Genomic DNA, 16,720 nt, shown 5'->3' on the forward strand with positions numbered 1-16,720 from the left:
CCAACGTCCAAGCACTGTGTGATTTAGGCTCCTCTTTTTTGTTTGACCATCATTTATTTAGATATAATTTACATACAGTGAAATTCATACTTATGAAGTGTACGCTTGGGTGTAAGTATACAGTCATGCAGCCACCCCCACAATCAAGTTCCGAACCTTCTCCCCTCCCCACCCCCCAGTTTCCCTTGTGCCCTCGTCCCCGGCAATAACTGGTCTGCCTTCTGCTGCTATAGTTTACCAGTTTAGCGACTTGTGATAGTTGATTTTGCTGTTTCCTTTTCCAGGAAGATAAATCGTTCTTGAAAAACCACGACCTTTCCGCCCGTGCCACCATGGCCATCAAGTTGCGCCTAGGTGAGAAGGAGATACTGGAGAGAGCTGTCAAGAGCGCGGCCGCGAACCGGGAGTTCTACCGGCGGCAGATGGAGGAGCGCGCGCCGCTGCCCAAGTACGAGGAGGGCGGCGCCGGGCTGCTGGAGGGCGTGGCGGACTCGCGGCTGCCGCTGGTGCTGAGGAACCTGGAGGGGGAGGCGGGCGCGCAGGAGGCCTTGACCCTCAGCGAGGCCGTCCGCAGGGCCCAGGCCGTAGAGCACGGGCTCGTCAACGGCGAAAGCTCTATCCCCAACGGGACCAGGTCAGAGAAGGAAACTGTAACTCAAGAGGAAAGTAAAAGAGCGGCTGGAGACGCCAAAGAACCTTCTTCCGACAGCGCCGAGGACGTTGCAAAGTAGACCCGGGTTCGCCCGAGGTTATGAACAGGCCCGTTTACATCGCTGTGTTTCCCTGTTCACGGTTTTCTTTCTGCTGAGAGAAAAATATGTTTTTGCTGCTTTATATAAAAATGATTTTTTTAAGTTATTTAAAAAATCTAGCTTCCCTTTCTGATTATGATTGCCATCTTGCTTCTAGGCCAAACCAACCAGTTGCCCAAGCAGAACACAGAGGGGAGAGGCGCCTCGGAAGGTTCTGCAGGCCCTCTGCGGGCAGACCCCTTTTCTTCCTGGGAAAGGGTGCAGCTCCCGGTCCGCGGTGCTGCTGTGGGCCTGGCCTCAGCAGCCAGGGGCAGGCCCGCCCGGCCTCCTGCCTGACGGGGGCGCTCGGGGGTGCCCAGCGGAAAACGGGCTTGAGGTTAGGGAACCTGGGAGCCTGGGCAAAAAAAATGAAATCCTCTCATTTTTTTTTTCCTAAAAAAATAATGCCCCAGTACCAAAAGAAAAGGAAAGGTGGCAACCTTATTTTTAATAGTTTTAAATGTTGATAATCCTAATGATATAAACACGCAGAGAGAGACACACACACACACACACACACACACACACACATATCTAGTGATTTCTAAAGATTTGTTTACTTTGTGTTTTGTTTTACTGTGCTAAGAACTTGTCCTTCCTCCTGGAATCAAAGTAGGACATGCATATCCTGCCCCTAAATTTCCGCGTTGGCTCTGATTGTAAAGCGGTGCGTTCGCCCTCCACCCCGGCGTCGGAGAGCCCATGAGGGCACCGCGGCTGTGTTTAGGCGAGGCCGCTCCGGCTTCTCTGGTTGTCACAACAAGCTAGAGATTTTCAAAGCTACACTTTTGAGTAAAAAGCCTTATTAAAAGGAAAACGTGATTAATATTTTTGTCTATTCCTTTTCTTTGGAGCGTGACAGGCCTCTTGAGTCGAAAGTGAAAGTGTTAGTTGCTCAGTCGTGTCCTGCTCTTTGTGGCCCCAGGGACTGTAGCCGGCCAGGCTCCTCTGTCCATGGGAGTTCCCAGGCAAGAATACTGGAGTGGGCAGCCATTCCCTTCTCCAGGGGATCTCCTGGGCCCAGGGATTCAACCCAAGTCTCCTGCATTGCAGGCGGATTCTTTACCTTCTGAGCCACCAGGGGACCTTTTATGTAAACCCTGCTGCTCGCCAACGGGCAGGTTGTGAACCTGACCTGTGCTGGGTGGGTTTGCTTCCCCTGGAGACTCAAGATGGGTGAGAAGCCTGTGTTCAGCACCCTCCCCTACCTGCAGCGGGAGCTCGGGGAGGCCTGGCAGCACCAGGAACACTGGAAGGGGGTTCTTAGTGTCGGGGGAGGTAGAGGCTTGGGGTGGTGACCGGGGGTGGGGTGGGGTCCCTCCGCAGAAAGCCACCAGCCTTCAAGTTGCTCATTGCCAGTCATCCTCAACTTCGTGTTGATATTTTCACGTCTCCGAAGCCCTATTAAGTACATCACTTATTTTTAAAAATGCCAAGTGAACTCTTGGCCCGACCGTCTCAGTAGCATCACTGCACACAGATGTCTCCAGGACGTTCTCAGGGTTTCTTCTTGGAGAAGACACAGCTCTGTCAACCACTTGCTTCATTCTCTACTGAGGACACCCTGCCTCCCCAAGCTTGGCGCATCAAGTGTACCCGCCGCGTTGGACACTCAGGGCAGGTTTCATCTTTCCATGAGGTCGGCACCCGTTAACGTCCTGCGTTGTTCATGCGATCACGGTTTCAACTTCCTCCTAAGAGGCTGCCTGTGACACCAACTCTCCCATCAGCCCTTTACCGAACTCCTTTGTCAAAGTATGAGTCTGGGAGACATACGTGGCTAACTTCCAAAAGGCAAAAGCACAGTGGTATTCAGGGAGTTTTCTGTCTGGAGCAGAAGCCCCAGAGACAGGAATGCTTATGACTGATTGTAGATGAGTTTCTCATTGGATAACAGCTTTCAAGTCTAATGTGAAGTGTATCCTCTGAAAGGTGCATGTCCGGTACAGACAGACTAGCTTCATGAGATGGGATGGTTTCAAAATACTCCCTGGAAAAGATTCCAGTTGAGGTGGAGATGGACTGGGGTAGGGACGTGCCCTGGTCCTCGGGCACCAATGGGAGGGTGTGTGGGGGAATCCCACGCTCTGAGCTCAGTCCCTTAATTTACTTGGGAGATGAGAGAATGGCACTACATTATCAGCAGTCCCTGCTTAAAAATTGGGAGACTGCTCTGTCCACTAATTCCACCAGGGTCTGCTTGTTAAGGTTATTGGACCAGAAAGCAGTTACACAGGTTAGGCTCCAGCGGAGGAGACTCGGACAAAAACGGTGCTCGTAGAACGCTTTCAATGTCGGAAGATGGTGCGGTGAACAACGTGATTTCCTAGGTCGAGGAGAAGCGCCCTGGCAGGACCCTGGCGGGGTCAGCAAGACCACGGTGCGTGTAACCAGCCCCCCGTGCCCGAGAGGTAGTCAGTGCTCCCGCACAGACACATGGATTCACAACTGAAGCATTCGAAAACTGAGGAAAAGTGATTAAATTGGCACTGAAGAGCCCTCACTGCCATCTGTCATGGAGATAGACCTTTCTCTCAAATCATTTTAAAGTTGACTCTCTTCTTAGTGCTTTTGGATAAGAGGCTGCTCAGGCTAGTCATTGGGAAAACGCCAGCTTCTGCTTCTGTTTCGTTAGCTCTGCGTTATTTGTGTAAACAGTTAGCAATTAGATTTCACCAGCCCTAGAAAAATCACCCCGTTTTTCCACACAAGCTGGCAATCGATGGGTGATTTCCCCCAATAGTTTCTAGAATAGGCTCACTAGAAGATGTGTTTAATTTTTCTGAGAGATGGGGTAAGACATTAAAAGTATAATATTCCCAGGTTCCCAACATACAGGGTTGTACTAAGTCAAATTTCCACTTAAAAAGGAGGGAATTTGTTTTCTGTAAATCATCACTTAACTATATTTTTGGTGGTTAATGCATACATGTTGGAGTGAAAGAAATAAAAAAAAACCCAGAGAAAGTACCTGCAACTTGGGTTCAGAACTAAAATAGCAGTGTCTGTAAAGAAAATCAGGAATCATGGTTACTGGGGGTTGGTTTAGGGGGTGAGTTTCAGAAAACCCAGACCCTGAAGCATTGGCTGTAACCATGGCTACAGTGAGAGGCTTTTTCTGTGATACATTGTGCCACGTTCCCATTATTATCGATCTGGCAAAATGAATGTGTTTGTTAACAGGCTATAGCCGATCACCTGACCAAAGAATTGGGCTCACTTTTAAGTTTCAGGTAAGCGTAGAGTAGAATCCAGTCACCTCATTAAGGGTCACCCTACTGTTTCTTTTAATCAGTGGCACCTTGTGTACTGTAAACCTAAAATCGTGTGTGTAAATGGAATTTGAGGAACTCAGATTGCATTCAGATGCACTGTCGAATTTGTTATTTAAATGAAGCTGCGGTGCTGGTCCTGGGTGTGAGGAGCCTCCCTGGAAGGAGGGATGGGACTCTGGGCACAACCCTGGCCAGTGGCCGGGGAGGCAGATCCCCGCCGAGGGAGGCTGCTGTGCCTGTGGACCCGGACAGACCGCTGGCCGTCGGAAGGGGTGCCTGACATGAGGAGCGTGTTCTAAGTGCCGGGGGCTGATTTTATTCATCACAGTACAGGTGGTCCGTGCTGCCTGAGAGTGTAAGTTCCGGGGCCCACAGTCTCAGGCTGCTCTCCCGGGCCCTACAGACAGTCCCTGGGCATTTCTGTACTTGTCTTTAGGGTATCTTGTGCTTCCTACCTCCGAGGGGACAGGGAAGACCGGATGAGGTAATGGGGATAAAAGCTTCTGGCACAGTGTCGGCTGCATGCTAAGCATTCAGTAGATGTGAGTTATTACTATTTTGTCAGTCTGAGCCGCTCCCGGGAGGCAGGAAATGTTCGTGGGACTAGAGGTGGGGGGGCTCAGGGGGTGGGGGGAGCACACGGGTCCCTGCTCTGCGGGCAGGCTGCTCGCATCTGTCCAACTGAGACGGGAACTTCAGACCCGGGCGGAGCAGCGGTCGTGTTCCTGGTGCGACACCAGGTTCTGTGTAACTCAGATTCCTAAGAAGCCTGGGCTGCCCCCAAGGTGGCAGGGCAGCCATTTGAACAAATAACCATCAGCCCGGGCAGAGCTCGCCGAGCTTCAAGAGAAGGGGGTGCTCTGTGCACTTGGGAACTCGGGGAAAAGAAGCGCTGGAGGAAGTGGGACAGGCACATTCAGGGCTTCCCCTGGGGGCAGAGCAGTGCCTGGCGAACCCCACAGGAGGCTCCTGAACTGGGCTGGGGCTCAGGGACCCCCAGGAGAGCACCTGCAGAGTTTCAACCCCCTTGCAGCAAATGAACTTCAGATGGAAAAATGGAGTGGTGGCCAGCTGGTTTAAACACAAATGCCACCATCAGTATTTCCTGTAGAAACACGATCAAACTGCAGAGAAACCCGTGTTCACAGCCTCCGTCTGACTGTGGGGTTGGGAAAGTTAACCCAGATGCTCACACTCATTTCAGTGCCAACTCCCAGGCTTATTTACAGTCTCCTAGTGCCCTCTTACGACTCAGCTGTACCTGTGTGTGAGTCCATACACACACACACATACACACACACACACACACACATATATATATATATACACACACATATACACACGCATTTGGGCTTCCCAGGCAATGGCACCCCACTCCAGTACTCTTGCCTGGAGAATCCCATGGACGGAGGAGCCTGGTAGGCTGCAGTTCATGGGGTCTCGAAGAGTCGGACATGACTAAGCGACTTCACTTTCACTTTTCACTTTCATGCATTGGAGAAGGAAATGGCAACCCACTCCAGTGTTCTTGCCTGGAGAATCCCAGGGACGGGGGAGCCTGGTGGGCTGCCGTCTCTGGAGTCGCACAGAGTCGGACACGACTGAAGCGACTTAGCAGCAGCAGCAGTAGCAGGTGGCGCTAGTGGTAAGAAAGTGAAAGTAAACGTCGCTCAGTCGTGTCTGACTGTCTGCGACCCTATGGACTGTAATGCAGTCTATGAAATTCTCTAGGCCAGAATACTGGAGTGGGTGGGTAGCCTATCCCTTCTCTAGGGGATTTTCCCGACCCAGGAATTGAACCGGGGTCTCCTGCATTGCAGGCGGATTCTTTACCAACTGAGCTATGAGGGAAGCCCAGTAGTAAAGAACCCGCCTGCCAATGCAGGAGACATCAGAGACGCAAGTTCCATCCCTGGCTCAGAAAGATCTCCTGGAGGAGGAAATGGCCACGCACTCCAGTATCCTTGCCCGGAGCATCTCATGAACACAGGAGCCTGGGGGGCTACAGTCCATGGGGTCGCAAAAAGTCAAGACACGACTGAGCGAGTAAGCGCAGCACAGCTCGTCACGTCAGACCCGCAGCTCGGAAAGGCGGTGCTGTCAGTCACAGGCGTGTCTGCCCCAACTACCAGCAGCTCGAACAAAGGTGGTGGTGCACAGAAAAGCATTTCCAGTGTGCATTTGGGCGGACTCAGCTGCCAAGGGTTCTGAGGTGGACAGCAGCCTGGTTGGGTGTGTTCCTGCCACCTGTTGAGAGGCTGGGGGAACCATTAACTCGTGGGTCAGCAACACTGACGAAAGCTCCCGAGTGTTTCAGGCGGTGGCCCTCGCTCTCCCCCATAAGATACCTGGGTGGAGTCCTCAGAGTGCCAGGAGAGCCTGACCTTCCCACTTGTCCTTGTCGGGGCAGAGTGGCTGTCTCCTCCAGATACTCAGCCCTGCGACGTGAGTGGGGGGCGCTCCAGCCAGGCTGAGCAGGGCCCCACGGGACCCAGCGGTTTTCCAGGGCTGTCTTCTCGGAGCTCGGACAGCCTTCAAGATGCGGGTTCTTCTCCACGGGGACCCAGGCAGCCCCGGCCTGCTGCTCCCCCCACTGCACCGGGTGGCCAGGGCTGGGACAGGGAGGAAGCCCTGTTTTCCAGGTGACAAAACGCAGGTCCAGGCGCCGCCAATGGCCACAGGGTCTCATCCTACTTTCTCTTCCTTAATAAGCTTTGATTCAGTGACACCCGTAGCTCAGTTGGTAAAGAATCCGCCTGCAAGGCAGGAGACCCCGGTTCAATCCCTGGGTTGGGAAGATTCCCCTGGAGAAGGGAATGGCAACCCACTCCAGTATTCTGACCTAGAGAATTCCATGGACTATAGCCCATGGGGTCGCAGAGAGTCAGACATGACTGAGTGATTTTCACTCAGTGACACCCATAGATTTGCCCACAGTTGTTTGAGTATCTGATTGGGGCTGGGGGGACAAAGAGTGCAGGCCCCGGGCCCCTCGTCCACAAGGAGCCCCAGGAGAAGCAGGCCCAGCGCCTGCCCGTGTCTGGAGGGTGCAGGGGGCCTTCCAGGGGAAGTCACCCCCAAACCAGGTCTTCAGGTACATACCCATTGGGTTTTTTTTTTTCCTATTCCTAACATAAACGAGACTGGCCAGGGCTTTTAATGCCACAATCTACAAAATGGTAGATTACCTTGGTTCTCTCTTAGCCTAATTTTTATTCCTTCTCTCTCCTCCACCCCAAAGGTTCATTTCTATTACCAAGTAGTAGAGAGTTTAAGTCTGATTTCTTTTCACAACTTACGTGCTTTGAACACATGCCTCAGGGAACTAGAATCTTCTTCATGTTTATTAGATACTACATTTCCAGGTTTTCTAACATTGTGGGAATGATAAGAGGGGACCCCAGCATCATAGCTTTGGGGCGACTTGATTAATAACAGTTTTGAAATCCCTGTTTCCTTTGCTGAAACAGAAACAACAGAACCTGTTACGAGACCGGTGTGTGTGAGTGTGAATGCAGGGCATTAGCCCCGTTTCCTCAAACTAGTCTGCAAACACCCATCCCCGAATGATAGCATCTAAAAGACCACTGCTCACTGCTTACCGTAGCCAAGACATGAACACAACCTAACTGTCCATCAGTAGAGGGATGGATAAAGAAGATGGGGTACGTATACACAGCGAAGTATCCCTCAGCCAATGAAGAATGAATAATGCCATCTGCAGCAACACGGATGGACCGAGAGATGTCATACTGAGTGAAGTAAGTCAGACAGAGAAATATCATATGATATCCCTCATATGTGGAATCAAAAGAAATGATACAAATGAATTTATGAAACAGAAACAGACTCATGGACTTAGAGAATGAACTTGAACTTATGTTTACCAGGAGGGAAAGTGCGGAGAAGGATAGTTACGGAGTTTGGGATGGACATGTACACACTGGTATAATTAAAATGGATAACCTACAAGGACCTACCGTGTAGTACAGGAACTCTGTCTCAGTGTGACAGCCTGGATGGGAGGGGAGTTTGGGGAAGAATGGATACGTGCATGTATGGCTGAGTCCCGTTGCTGTCTACCTGAAACTATCACAATATTGTTAATCGGCTATACTCCAATTTAAAATAAAATGTTTAAAAAAATAGAAAAAAAAATTAAAAACCACCTGTTCATCCCATGGAGTTTGACTAATCCACACCTACTTCATTCCATCTCAAACTGACAATTAACAAGGAAATGAGAGGATCCAGCCTCAGTGACAGACCGCATCTGGGCACAGAATCTTGTTTCCTGTTTCCCCATCATTCCTGTGACAAGTTTTGCTGTTCACTGACCAAGCTGCCTTTGGCCAAAGTGGCTAGGCTCTTTGTCCAGGATATCTCAATCTGTTAGAAATTCAAATGAACAAATATACTCCCCTGGAACAAATATAAAATGACTCCTGTAGGTATCAAAAAATTCTTCAGGCTATCTCTTAAGGAAGCCAGACTTTCCAGCAGCAATTAAATTGCATAATTGGATACAGGAAAAATGTTATAATTGCTCACAGCAGCAATTTACTAGGATAGATGTTACTTATGACATGTGTCAAAAAGGTCAGAGTTTATATTTCCTTGGACATGAACCTAATCTTTGAAACTCTAAAAGTTACACTTTTTGGTCATTAATTTTTTTTTACAAGCAGAGATTTTGACAATTAACCCAGTTAATAAAGGTCAAATTTCATTTTTTCCCCCAATTTCTGGAGCACTTATTTCTTTCTGAAAATGGGAAGATAGAGGATGATAAATAGTTATTAAATGAATACAGGGATGTAGTTCGGCTGTCAGGGTGATGATTATAGAACAGCTGATCCTGGAAGAACAGAATCACTGTGTATCTGATGGGAGGGAAAGTAGATTACAAGCCGGGGAAATAGAAAAATTAAGCCCAAATACTGTACGCTGTTAGTAGGATAATATGAGTATAGGCGCTTGTTCACTCACCTCAGGATTCTAGTCATTCAAATTATGCAGACTTCAGGCTTCAAGTTTCCAATCTGCCCATTTTAAAATAAGTAATTTCTGCAAACTTGCAACAAAGTACAACGTGAGTTAACCAAAAGGTTCACCCTGAATCCCTGTAATGACCCACAGGCAGACGAGCAAACAGAGCCATCAGGCAGCTAGGTCACCGGCGACCAGAGGCCAAGGGTGAAGCTGAGCGATGGGCAGCCTGCCTGCCCTTCCCCCGCACCACCGCCGCGGGCATCACCCCAGAGCCCTGTCCACGAGGGATGGAATTCTATCATCTCTTCCCGGCACGGGAAACAACGGAGAAAGGACCGTAAGACTTCCTCCGCCCCAGAACAAAAGACAAACCAAGCCTCCCTTTCCACTCTCAACACAACCCACGCCCTCCCTCCAGCCCTGGGTCATCTCCCCGCGGCCTTTGTAGGTGGTCCTACCGGGGCCATCTCCCTTCCCCTGCTCCGCGTGCGCCCCCTGGTGGCAGTGCTAGCTGGGACAACCCGCCCACCGGGAAGCCGCCGGGGGAAACCGCGCTGAGCCCTTGCATTGCACCGCCCTGTGAGCAGGTAGCTTCCCAGGCCCAGCCAAGAACTTGATTCTAGAGGTGGGCTTTTGCTGGTGTTGGGTGTCTGGGGCTTTCTGGTGCTGCCGTTGTGTTGTGTAAATAAACGCTTCTCAGCACTGAGATGCTCAATATTAAAGGAACGTTTAAGACCTACAATTACACCTATTTATCCAAAAGATACCGATGATATGCATGGAGCCAGGACCCGGCCTTGTCCACGGGTCCCTGTGGCCCTGGATATCCACCCCTGCCCCCGGCTATCCAGCTTCTGGACCCTTAAGCTGTGACTGAGGTCCTCCCTGCATGCCCACTGCCGCACTCCCGCTGCGAGATTTCACTTTGCAGTTGATCTCCGACACCCCATTTACAGCTCCGTGTGCCCACTGCTCCTTTCAGAGAGTAGGTGCCCAAAAAAATGCCCTAGAAGAAGAAAGTTCAAGCCATTTAGCTCAGCAAGAGGTGAACTAAAACTGAAACTGTAAACAGCCAAAAAAATAAAATAAAATAAATAAATAAGAAACAGTCTTTTACGCTTTTACAAAATATAATTTGGAAAATGGTTAGAATGGTGACTTGCACTAGAATGCTTTATTCCGAACAATTCCACAACATTCCACCTGCAGGCAGAGGGGACAGATGGACGGATAGGAGCTCACAGGGTGACTGCATACTTTCAGGAAGGAAAGGTCACTTTCTTGGAGAAATGTGGTCTGCAGGCAAAGACACAACTGGGTTTACAGAATTTCTGGGAGCAGCCTATCTTCGGGGACACCTGCCCCTCAGAGGGTGCGGAAGGGAAATGCAGGAGCGCAGAGCAGCATCTGCCGATCCCGAAATATCCCTGCAGGCTTCGAACCTGTGTTAAATCTGAGCGCACCTGATGCTCTGGGGTCTTCGCGGGGCCTGGTATAAAGAGGCCGTGGTGTCTTAGCCACGGAACTGTAGGAAGGTGACTCTGGCCTGCGCTGGTTTCCTGTTGAACTCCCGGGCCGTAAGGGACCCGGTCCAGTCCTCTCCCATCTGCCCACTCCTCCTGCCCCTCTTCCCTCCCCGGCTCCAACCCCTCTTTCCGCCCCATCTCTCCTCCTCCTTGTCCACAATAGCTTGTTTCAGACATTTTATTGGATCTATAGTCTGCCCAGTACCTACAGGGGAAGGGAAAGTGAAGGTCGCCTGCTGCTGCTGCTGGTGCTGCTAAGTCGCTTTGTCGTGTCCAGCTCTTTGCGACCCCATGGACTATACAGTCCATGGCATTCTCCAGGCCAGAATACTGGAGTGGGTAGCCTGTCCCTTCTTCAGGGGATCTTCTCAACCCAGGGATTGAATCCGGGTATCCCACATTGCAGGCAGAGTCTTTACCAGCTGAGCCACCAGGGAAGCCCAAGAACACTGGAGTAGGTAGCCTATCCCTTCTCCAGGAGATCTTCCCACCCAGGGATCAAACCCAGGTCTCCCGCCTTTCAGGTGGATTCTTTACCAGCTGAGCCACCAGCGAAGCCCACCTACAGGGGAGCAGACCCCTAAACGGGATGGAATCAGGGTTGGTCTGGGCACATCAGAGGGACGCAGGGGGGCTCAGGGGAGGTGGCTTGGGAGCCTGGCCGTAGCAGACAGCAGTACTGTCCCGGTGGACAGGGAGGCAGCTGGTGCCTGGCTGTTCTGCGCTGGTGGGCTGGAGCCAGGGATGGGGCTGAGATAAAGGAGGCGTCCCTGAGATGGCTGGAGGCTGGTTACAGAGCCGCCCACGACACCGACCCCCCCCTCCCCCCGCAACCTGGTAGAAGAAATGGGGCTTTTCTCCTGCAGGGGGCGCTCTCTGAAGTGCAGACAGATCCCCGGCGCTCTACACGGTGCTTGGGGGTTCAGGCTGGAGTAGGGAGCCGCCCGGGCATCTGCAGCATAAACCCCAGGGCAGGCAGAAGGTTCAGGAGGAAAGGCAGGTGGGTGGGAGGCGCTTGTGGGGGAGGGCTGAGCCCAGGCCCACAGCCCGGGGCCTGCAGATGCCATTAGCCGAAACTGCCCTGGGGATGGGTTACGGGTCTCCTGGGGGACAAATAAGCCCCCGCCCCACCTCTGCACAGCTCTTCCACCACGTGACCGGATTACTTAACTGACCTCCAGTTTCTCCACCTGGACCACAGGTTAGCAGCTAAAGAACCCGCCGGTAGAACACCAGCACCAACTCTCCACGCTCAGACGGTCCCCTCCCCACCCCTCTCCACGCATGCTCCAGAGGCATGGGACCCTGCCCTTGACTCTGCTCTCACTGTGAAATAAATCAACGTTTTCACGAAGCATGGGATTTCGGCTCAATTTCAGCAAATCTACCCAAATCTGAAGTGTTTGGGGAGCTACCTGTTTAAGTGAGTACCTTTGGAATCCCTTCAAGCTCCACACTGAACTGGCCTGTCTTCTATTTCCAGCAGAGCTCTCCACCTTCCCACGCCTGTTCCTTTCCCCATCCCCATTCCCCACTTTAAAGGATGGCACTCAGGGGTAGGTGAAGACTCTCTAACTTTCCCTCAAAACCCAGTATCAACACAAGATGGATAGATTTGACTGACCACATAACTGAAAAAAAAATTTTTATTGGATTATAGTTGAGATCAAACCAGTCAATCCTAAAGGAAATCAACCCTGAATATTCATTGGAAGGACTGATGCTGAAGCTGAAGCTCCAATACTTCGGCCACTTAATGACAAGAGCCCACTCATTGGAAAAGACCCTGATGCTGGGAAGGATTGAGGGCAGGGGGAGAAGGGGAAGACAAAGGATGAGATGGTTGGATGGCATCACTGTCTTAACAAACATGAGCTTGAGCAAACTCTGGGAGATGGTGAAGGACAGGAAAACCTGGCGTGCTGCAGTCCATGGCTCACAAAGAGTCAGACATGACTTAGCGACTGAACACCACCACACAATTGATTTACCATGCTGTGTTAGTCTCAGGTACACAGCAAAGGCAATCAGTTATACATGTAAGTGATCACAGAACATTGAGTAGAGTTCCCTGTGCTGTACGCTAGGTCCTTGTTGGTTATCTATTTTGTATCTAGTGGCTGCTGCTGCAGCTGCTGAGTCGCTTCAGTCATGTCCGACTCTGTGCGACCCCATAGACGGCAGCCCGCCAGGCTCCCCCGTCCCTGGGATTCTCCAGGCAAGAACACTGGAGTGGGTTGCCATTTCCTTCTCCAATGCATGAAAGTGAAAAGTGAAAGTGAAGTCGCTCAGTCATGTCCGACTCTTAGTGACCTCATGGACTGCAGCCCACCAGGCTTCTCCGTCCATGGGGTTTACCAGGCAAGAGCACTGGAGTAGGGTGCCATTGTCTTCTCCATATATAGTGGCATGTGTATGTTAATCCCAAACTCCTGATTTATCCCTCCCCCCAGTGTTTCTCCTTTGGTAACTATTAGTTTGCTTTTGATACTTGTAACTCTGTTTTGTAAATAAGTTCGTTTGTATTATTTTTTTAAATTAGATTCCACGTATGCGTGATGTCATATGATATTTGTCTCTGTCTGCCTTACTTCACTTAGGTTGATAATCTCTAGGTCCACCCATGTTGCTGCAGATGGCATTGTTCCATTCATTTTTGCGGCTGAGCAATATTCTACTGCATATGTAACACATCTTCTTTATCCACACCTCTGCTGATGGGGACTTAGGTTGATTCCATGTCTTGGCTATTGTAAACAGTGCTGCAGTTAACACTGAGGCACCAGTATCTTTTCGAATGACGGTTTTCTCAGGTACATGCCTAGAAGTGGGATTGTTAGGTCATATGGCAGCTCCATTTTTAGTTCCTCACTGCCTGTATGTAATTCATCTCTTCAGTGTCTGTTTTTATTCCTGTATTTCCTTTGCATAAATGCGTGTATTAGACTGCCTTCTTTCTCCCGTGAAGGGCAACGTGCTATAGGAACTCTCTTGCACTTGGCGTTTTTCACTTCACTGCATGTCCTGGAAATCACTCGGGTCAGCTCACGATCTTGCTCCTCCACTGTGTGGAGGTAGCAGAGTTGATTCAACCCCTCTCTTATTCATAAACTTCTAAGCCGTTTCCAGTATTTTGCAGCAGCAAACACTACAATGAACGATTCTGTGTGGATCTGTTTCACACGTTGCAGCTGTGTCTTCAGGACGGATTCCTAGAAGGGTTCCTGCCCCGACAGGTACCCGCATACATAGCCCTCTGGGGTATTGCCACATTTTCCTGCAAGGGAAGCATTAATTTGCATGAGTGCAAATGCAGAAGTGCCTGAGAGCACCTGTTTCCCATAGTCTCACCAAGAATACATGGTTGTATTTTAATTTTTATTAGGGGGAAAATGGTATATCGGTATTGCTTTAAATTGCATTTCTCCACAATGAATGAATTTGGACACCGTTTGCATGCTTGAGGACTTTATGTGTGTGAATTGCGCATTCATGTGTTTCCCCCATTTTTCTCGTTGCTCCCACGAGTGGGGAATGGAACCAGGTGGCAGGGAGGGGGCTGGGGCGACTGGGGTCTGCAATGTTTCCCAGACTTTCACTTGTCCTTCACCTTGCCCCCAAAATCAAACAAACAGAGATGTGAGAGTAGCCCCAAATGGAATAACCCCCACCAGCAATGAACCAAGCCACGCTGCACATGAATAGTACACCTACCCTGTAGGGTATGGGGAAGGAACTAACCTAAGTAGCTTTGGAAATCAGTGTCTTGACTAGACGCTGTAAGGTCACAGGGGAAAGATCCAGTCAGGAAATGAGTCTCTTGAAGGGGAATGGGTCAGCAGGCAATCCTGAAATTCCTCTGTTCGGCCACGAGAACGGAACTAATAATCATTATATTGCAGATTCCAAGAGCTGGTTTTCTCACTGTTGGAGAAAGAAGTTACAAAGAAGGAGGAGAGGAAAGCTAAAATTCTGTATGAACTCATGGTTTTTACTGTGTATGATGAGACAGGGAGACCGGGATCATGGATGTGTGTGCATGTGCTTAGCACATGTAGAACACACGTGTTTCCCAGCTCTGTCCACTGAGCAGGCCTGGAAGCAAGTACACCCCAGGAACAGTGAGCTCCCCTAGTGTCTAATCTTGGTTTCTAAGCACCATCCTCCAATAAAGATTCCTGGGAGAATCGGTCTCAGGACTGGAGCAGGGAAAATACAAGATGAGCTTGGATTGGCCATCTTGTGGTGTCAGGACGTTAGGAAGTGATAAAAATGATGGGCCAGTTTATGCAACAAAAGAAATAATGGTAGTATTGGATCATAATACACAGATTACAACATCTGCCCATGAGTCCATACTGATATAAACAATCAATTCAATAAATAAATGGAGAAAAAGGAAAGTTCTTCCTTACAGTCAAATTCCTATTTATTAGCATAAAAGAAAACAGAAAGTGATCATTTAGCAAACATCACACTATTAATTGTTGTGGACAAGATCTACCAATGGATGCTAAGATTAATGGGCGAACGTTTGAGAAGAAACAAAATTTGCATGGCCTCAAAGTACCTTTCTCAAGACATGTATTAATTAGAAAGGAAAGATAAGAGCTTGACAGTGGAGAGCCTGGCAGACAGCACCTTAAACAAGTGACCAAGGTCAACATGACCAGTGAAGAGACACAGGCATCATGAACTCCTGATATGAGGCAGCGAGCAGGACACAGCATCACCTCTGTGGGATTTTCGCCAAAAATGGACAATCTCAATCCAATCCTGACAAAACAATCACACAGACCCAGATTGAGGGACCTTTTACAGAACAGCTTATCGATACTCTTCGGAAGTGCCAGGACCGTGAACAACAAGGGAAGTCGGAGGAACTGTTAACAGACTGGAGAGGACAAAGGAGCCAGGAAGACGAAGGGATGCGGGATCCTGTGTGGGACGCTGGAACCTGCTAACATCCGAGGAAGGGCTGTGTTCTTTGCTTGCCTTTGCTCGCTACACTCTGATCATGCAAGACGTGAGCGTGAGGCCAAGCTGCGTGACAGATACGTGGAAACTTTGCACTGTTTTTATAGCTTTTCTGTGAGTCTAAATTCAGTTCAAAAATACAGAGCAAGACCCTGTGTTCTGGCTGAGACTGCCTGGGCCTGCAGCCCGCACTGTCCCTTCCCGCAGGGCACTGGGGTCCCAGGCCTGCCCGCGTGGACAGGGTCTCCACGAGAGAGTCTAAGGACCGTGCCCAGGGGCGGCCCTGTGTTCTCGGCACTGCGAGGAAATCAAGCTGCCAGGCTGCATGAAAATTTTTTTTTAAATTTCTTTTAAAAAAGTACAGCAAGAACCGCAGACAAATCTGTAGCAGCACATAAGGGTCCAAGTGGTGCTTTTTTGTTTTTGAAATGAAATGCTGAGAGACTGGTAGCCCACACAGAGGGAAAAGGACAGGGTTTTTCAGGCAATTGAAAAACTCAGCCAATAGCAACACATGCTGGTGCTCATCTCTAGGGGAGAGGGTCGCATGCACGGAACGCTTACCTGTCTGGTGGGCTTCCAGGTGCTAGCCCAGCGTTCCCAGCCAGCCAGGGAGGGCGGGTCGTGGCGCCACCTCACCGATGCTTCCTCCAGGGCCCGGGCCCCCCTCCCCCTGGCCTGGAACCCCCTGGAAGGCCCTCCCTGCCACCGTCTGCCTGAAACCCCCCTCCTTTTCTGGCTCTCCTTGTCTGCCGCCCACCTGTGCCGTCCCCCACCCCGTGGAGCTGAGCCCTCGCCTGGCCGGGGGAGCAAGCCTGCCCCCCACCCTGTCATCAGGACGTGGGTGCTGCGCGGGACCTGGATTATGGTCTGCCTCTGAGGCCATCTGAGTCCCCCTACCCCAGGGACTGGTAGAGACGGAAGAGCTAATGGGAGGGATGCCGAGCGCGGCCCCATGGGCGCTCCCTGCGTGTCAGTCACGTCCCTTCGAGGCTCCGGGGCCATCTGGCTTGATGACCCGGGAAGCTGAGGCGCAGCGAAGTTAGTGCATGTGTGTGCCTGCATGCGTGACCCTGCATATGTGAGTGTGAGTGTGTGTGTGAGTGTGCATGAGCACACGTGACTGGGACCTGGGCAGCCTGGCTGCAGCCCTCCCCCC

The 16,720-nt window shown here is 50.6% G+C and overlaps 1 protein-coding gene across 6 annotated transcripts in view; it reads left to right on the forward strand.

Moving 5' to 3' along the window:
* The window catches only part of SETD3 (SET domain containing 3, actin histidine methyltransferase), a 78,641-nt gene extending 77,022 nt beyond the window's left edge, over positions 1-1,619 (forward strand). For all 6 annotated transcript variants that reach the window (XM_025271078.3, XM_025271079.3, XM_025271082.3 and 3 more), the window contains one exon: positions 285-1,619. In XM_025271078.3, the coding sequence (XP_025126863.1) occupies positions 285-731 (447 nt within the window). In that variant the 3' untranslated portion in view covers positions 732-1,619. The remainder of the gene's footprint in view (positions 1-284) is intronic.
* The last annotated feature ends 15,101 nt before the right edge of the window (positions 1,620-16,720 follow it).

The sequence above is a fragment of the Bubalus bubalis genome, chromosome 20, assembly GCF_019923935.1.
Source record: "Bubalus bubalis isolate 160015118507 breed Murrah chromosome 20, NDDB_SH_1, whole genome shotgun sequence".
NCBI classification, from domain to species: domain Eukaryota; kingdom Metazoa; phylum Chordata; class Mammalia; order Artiodactyla; family Bovidae; genus Bubalus; species Bubalus bubalis.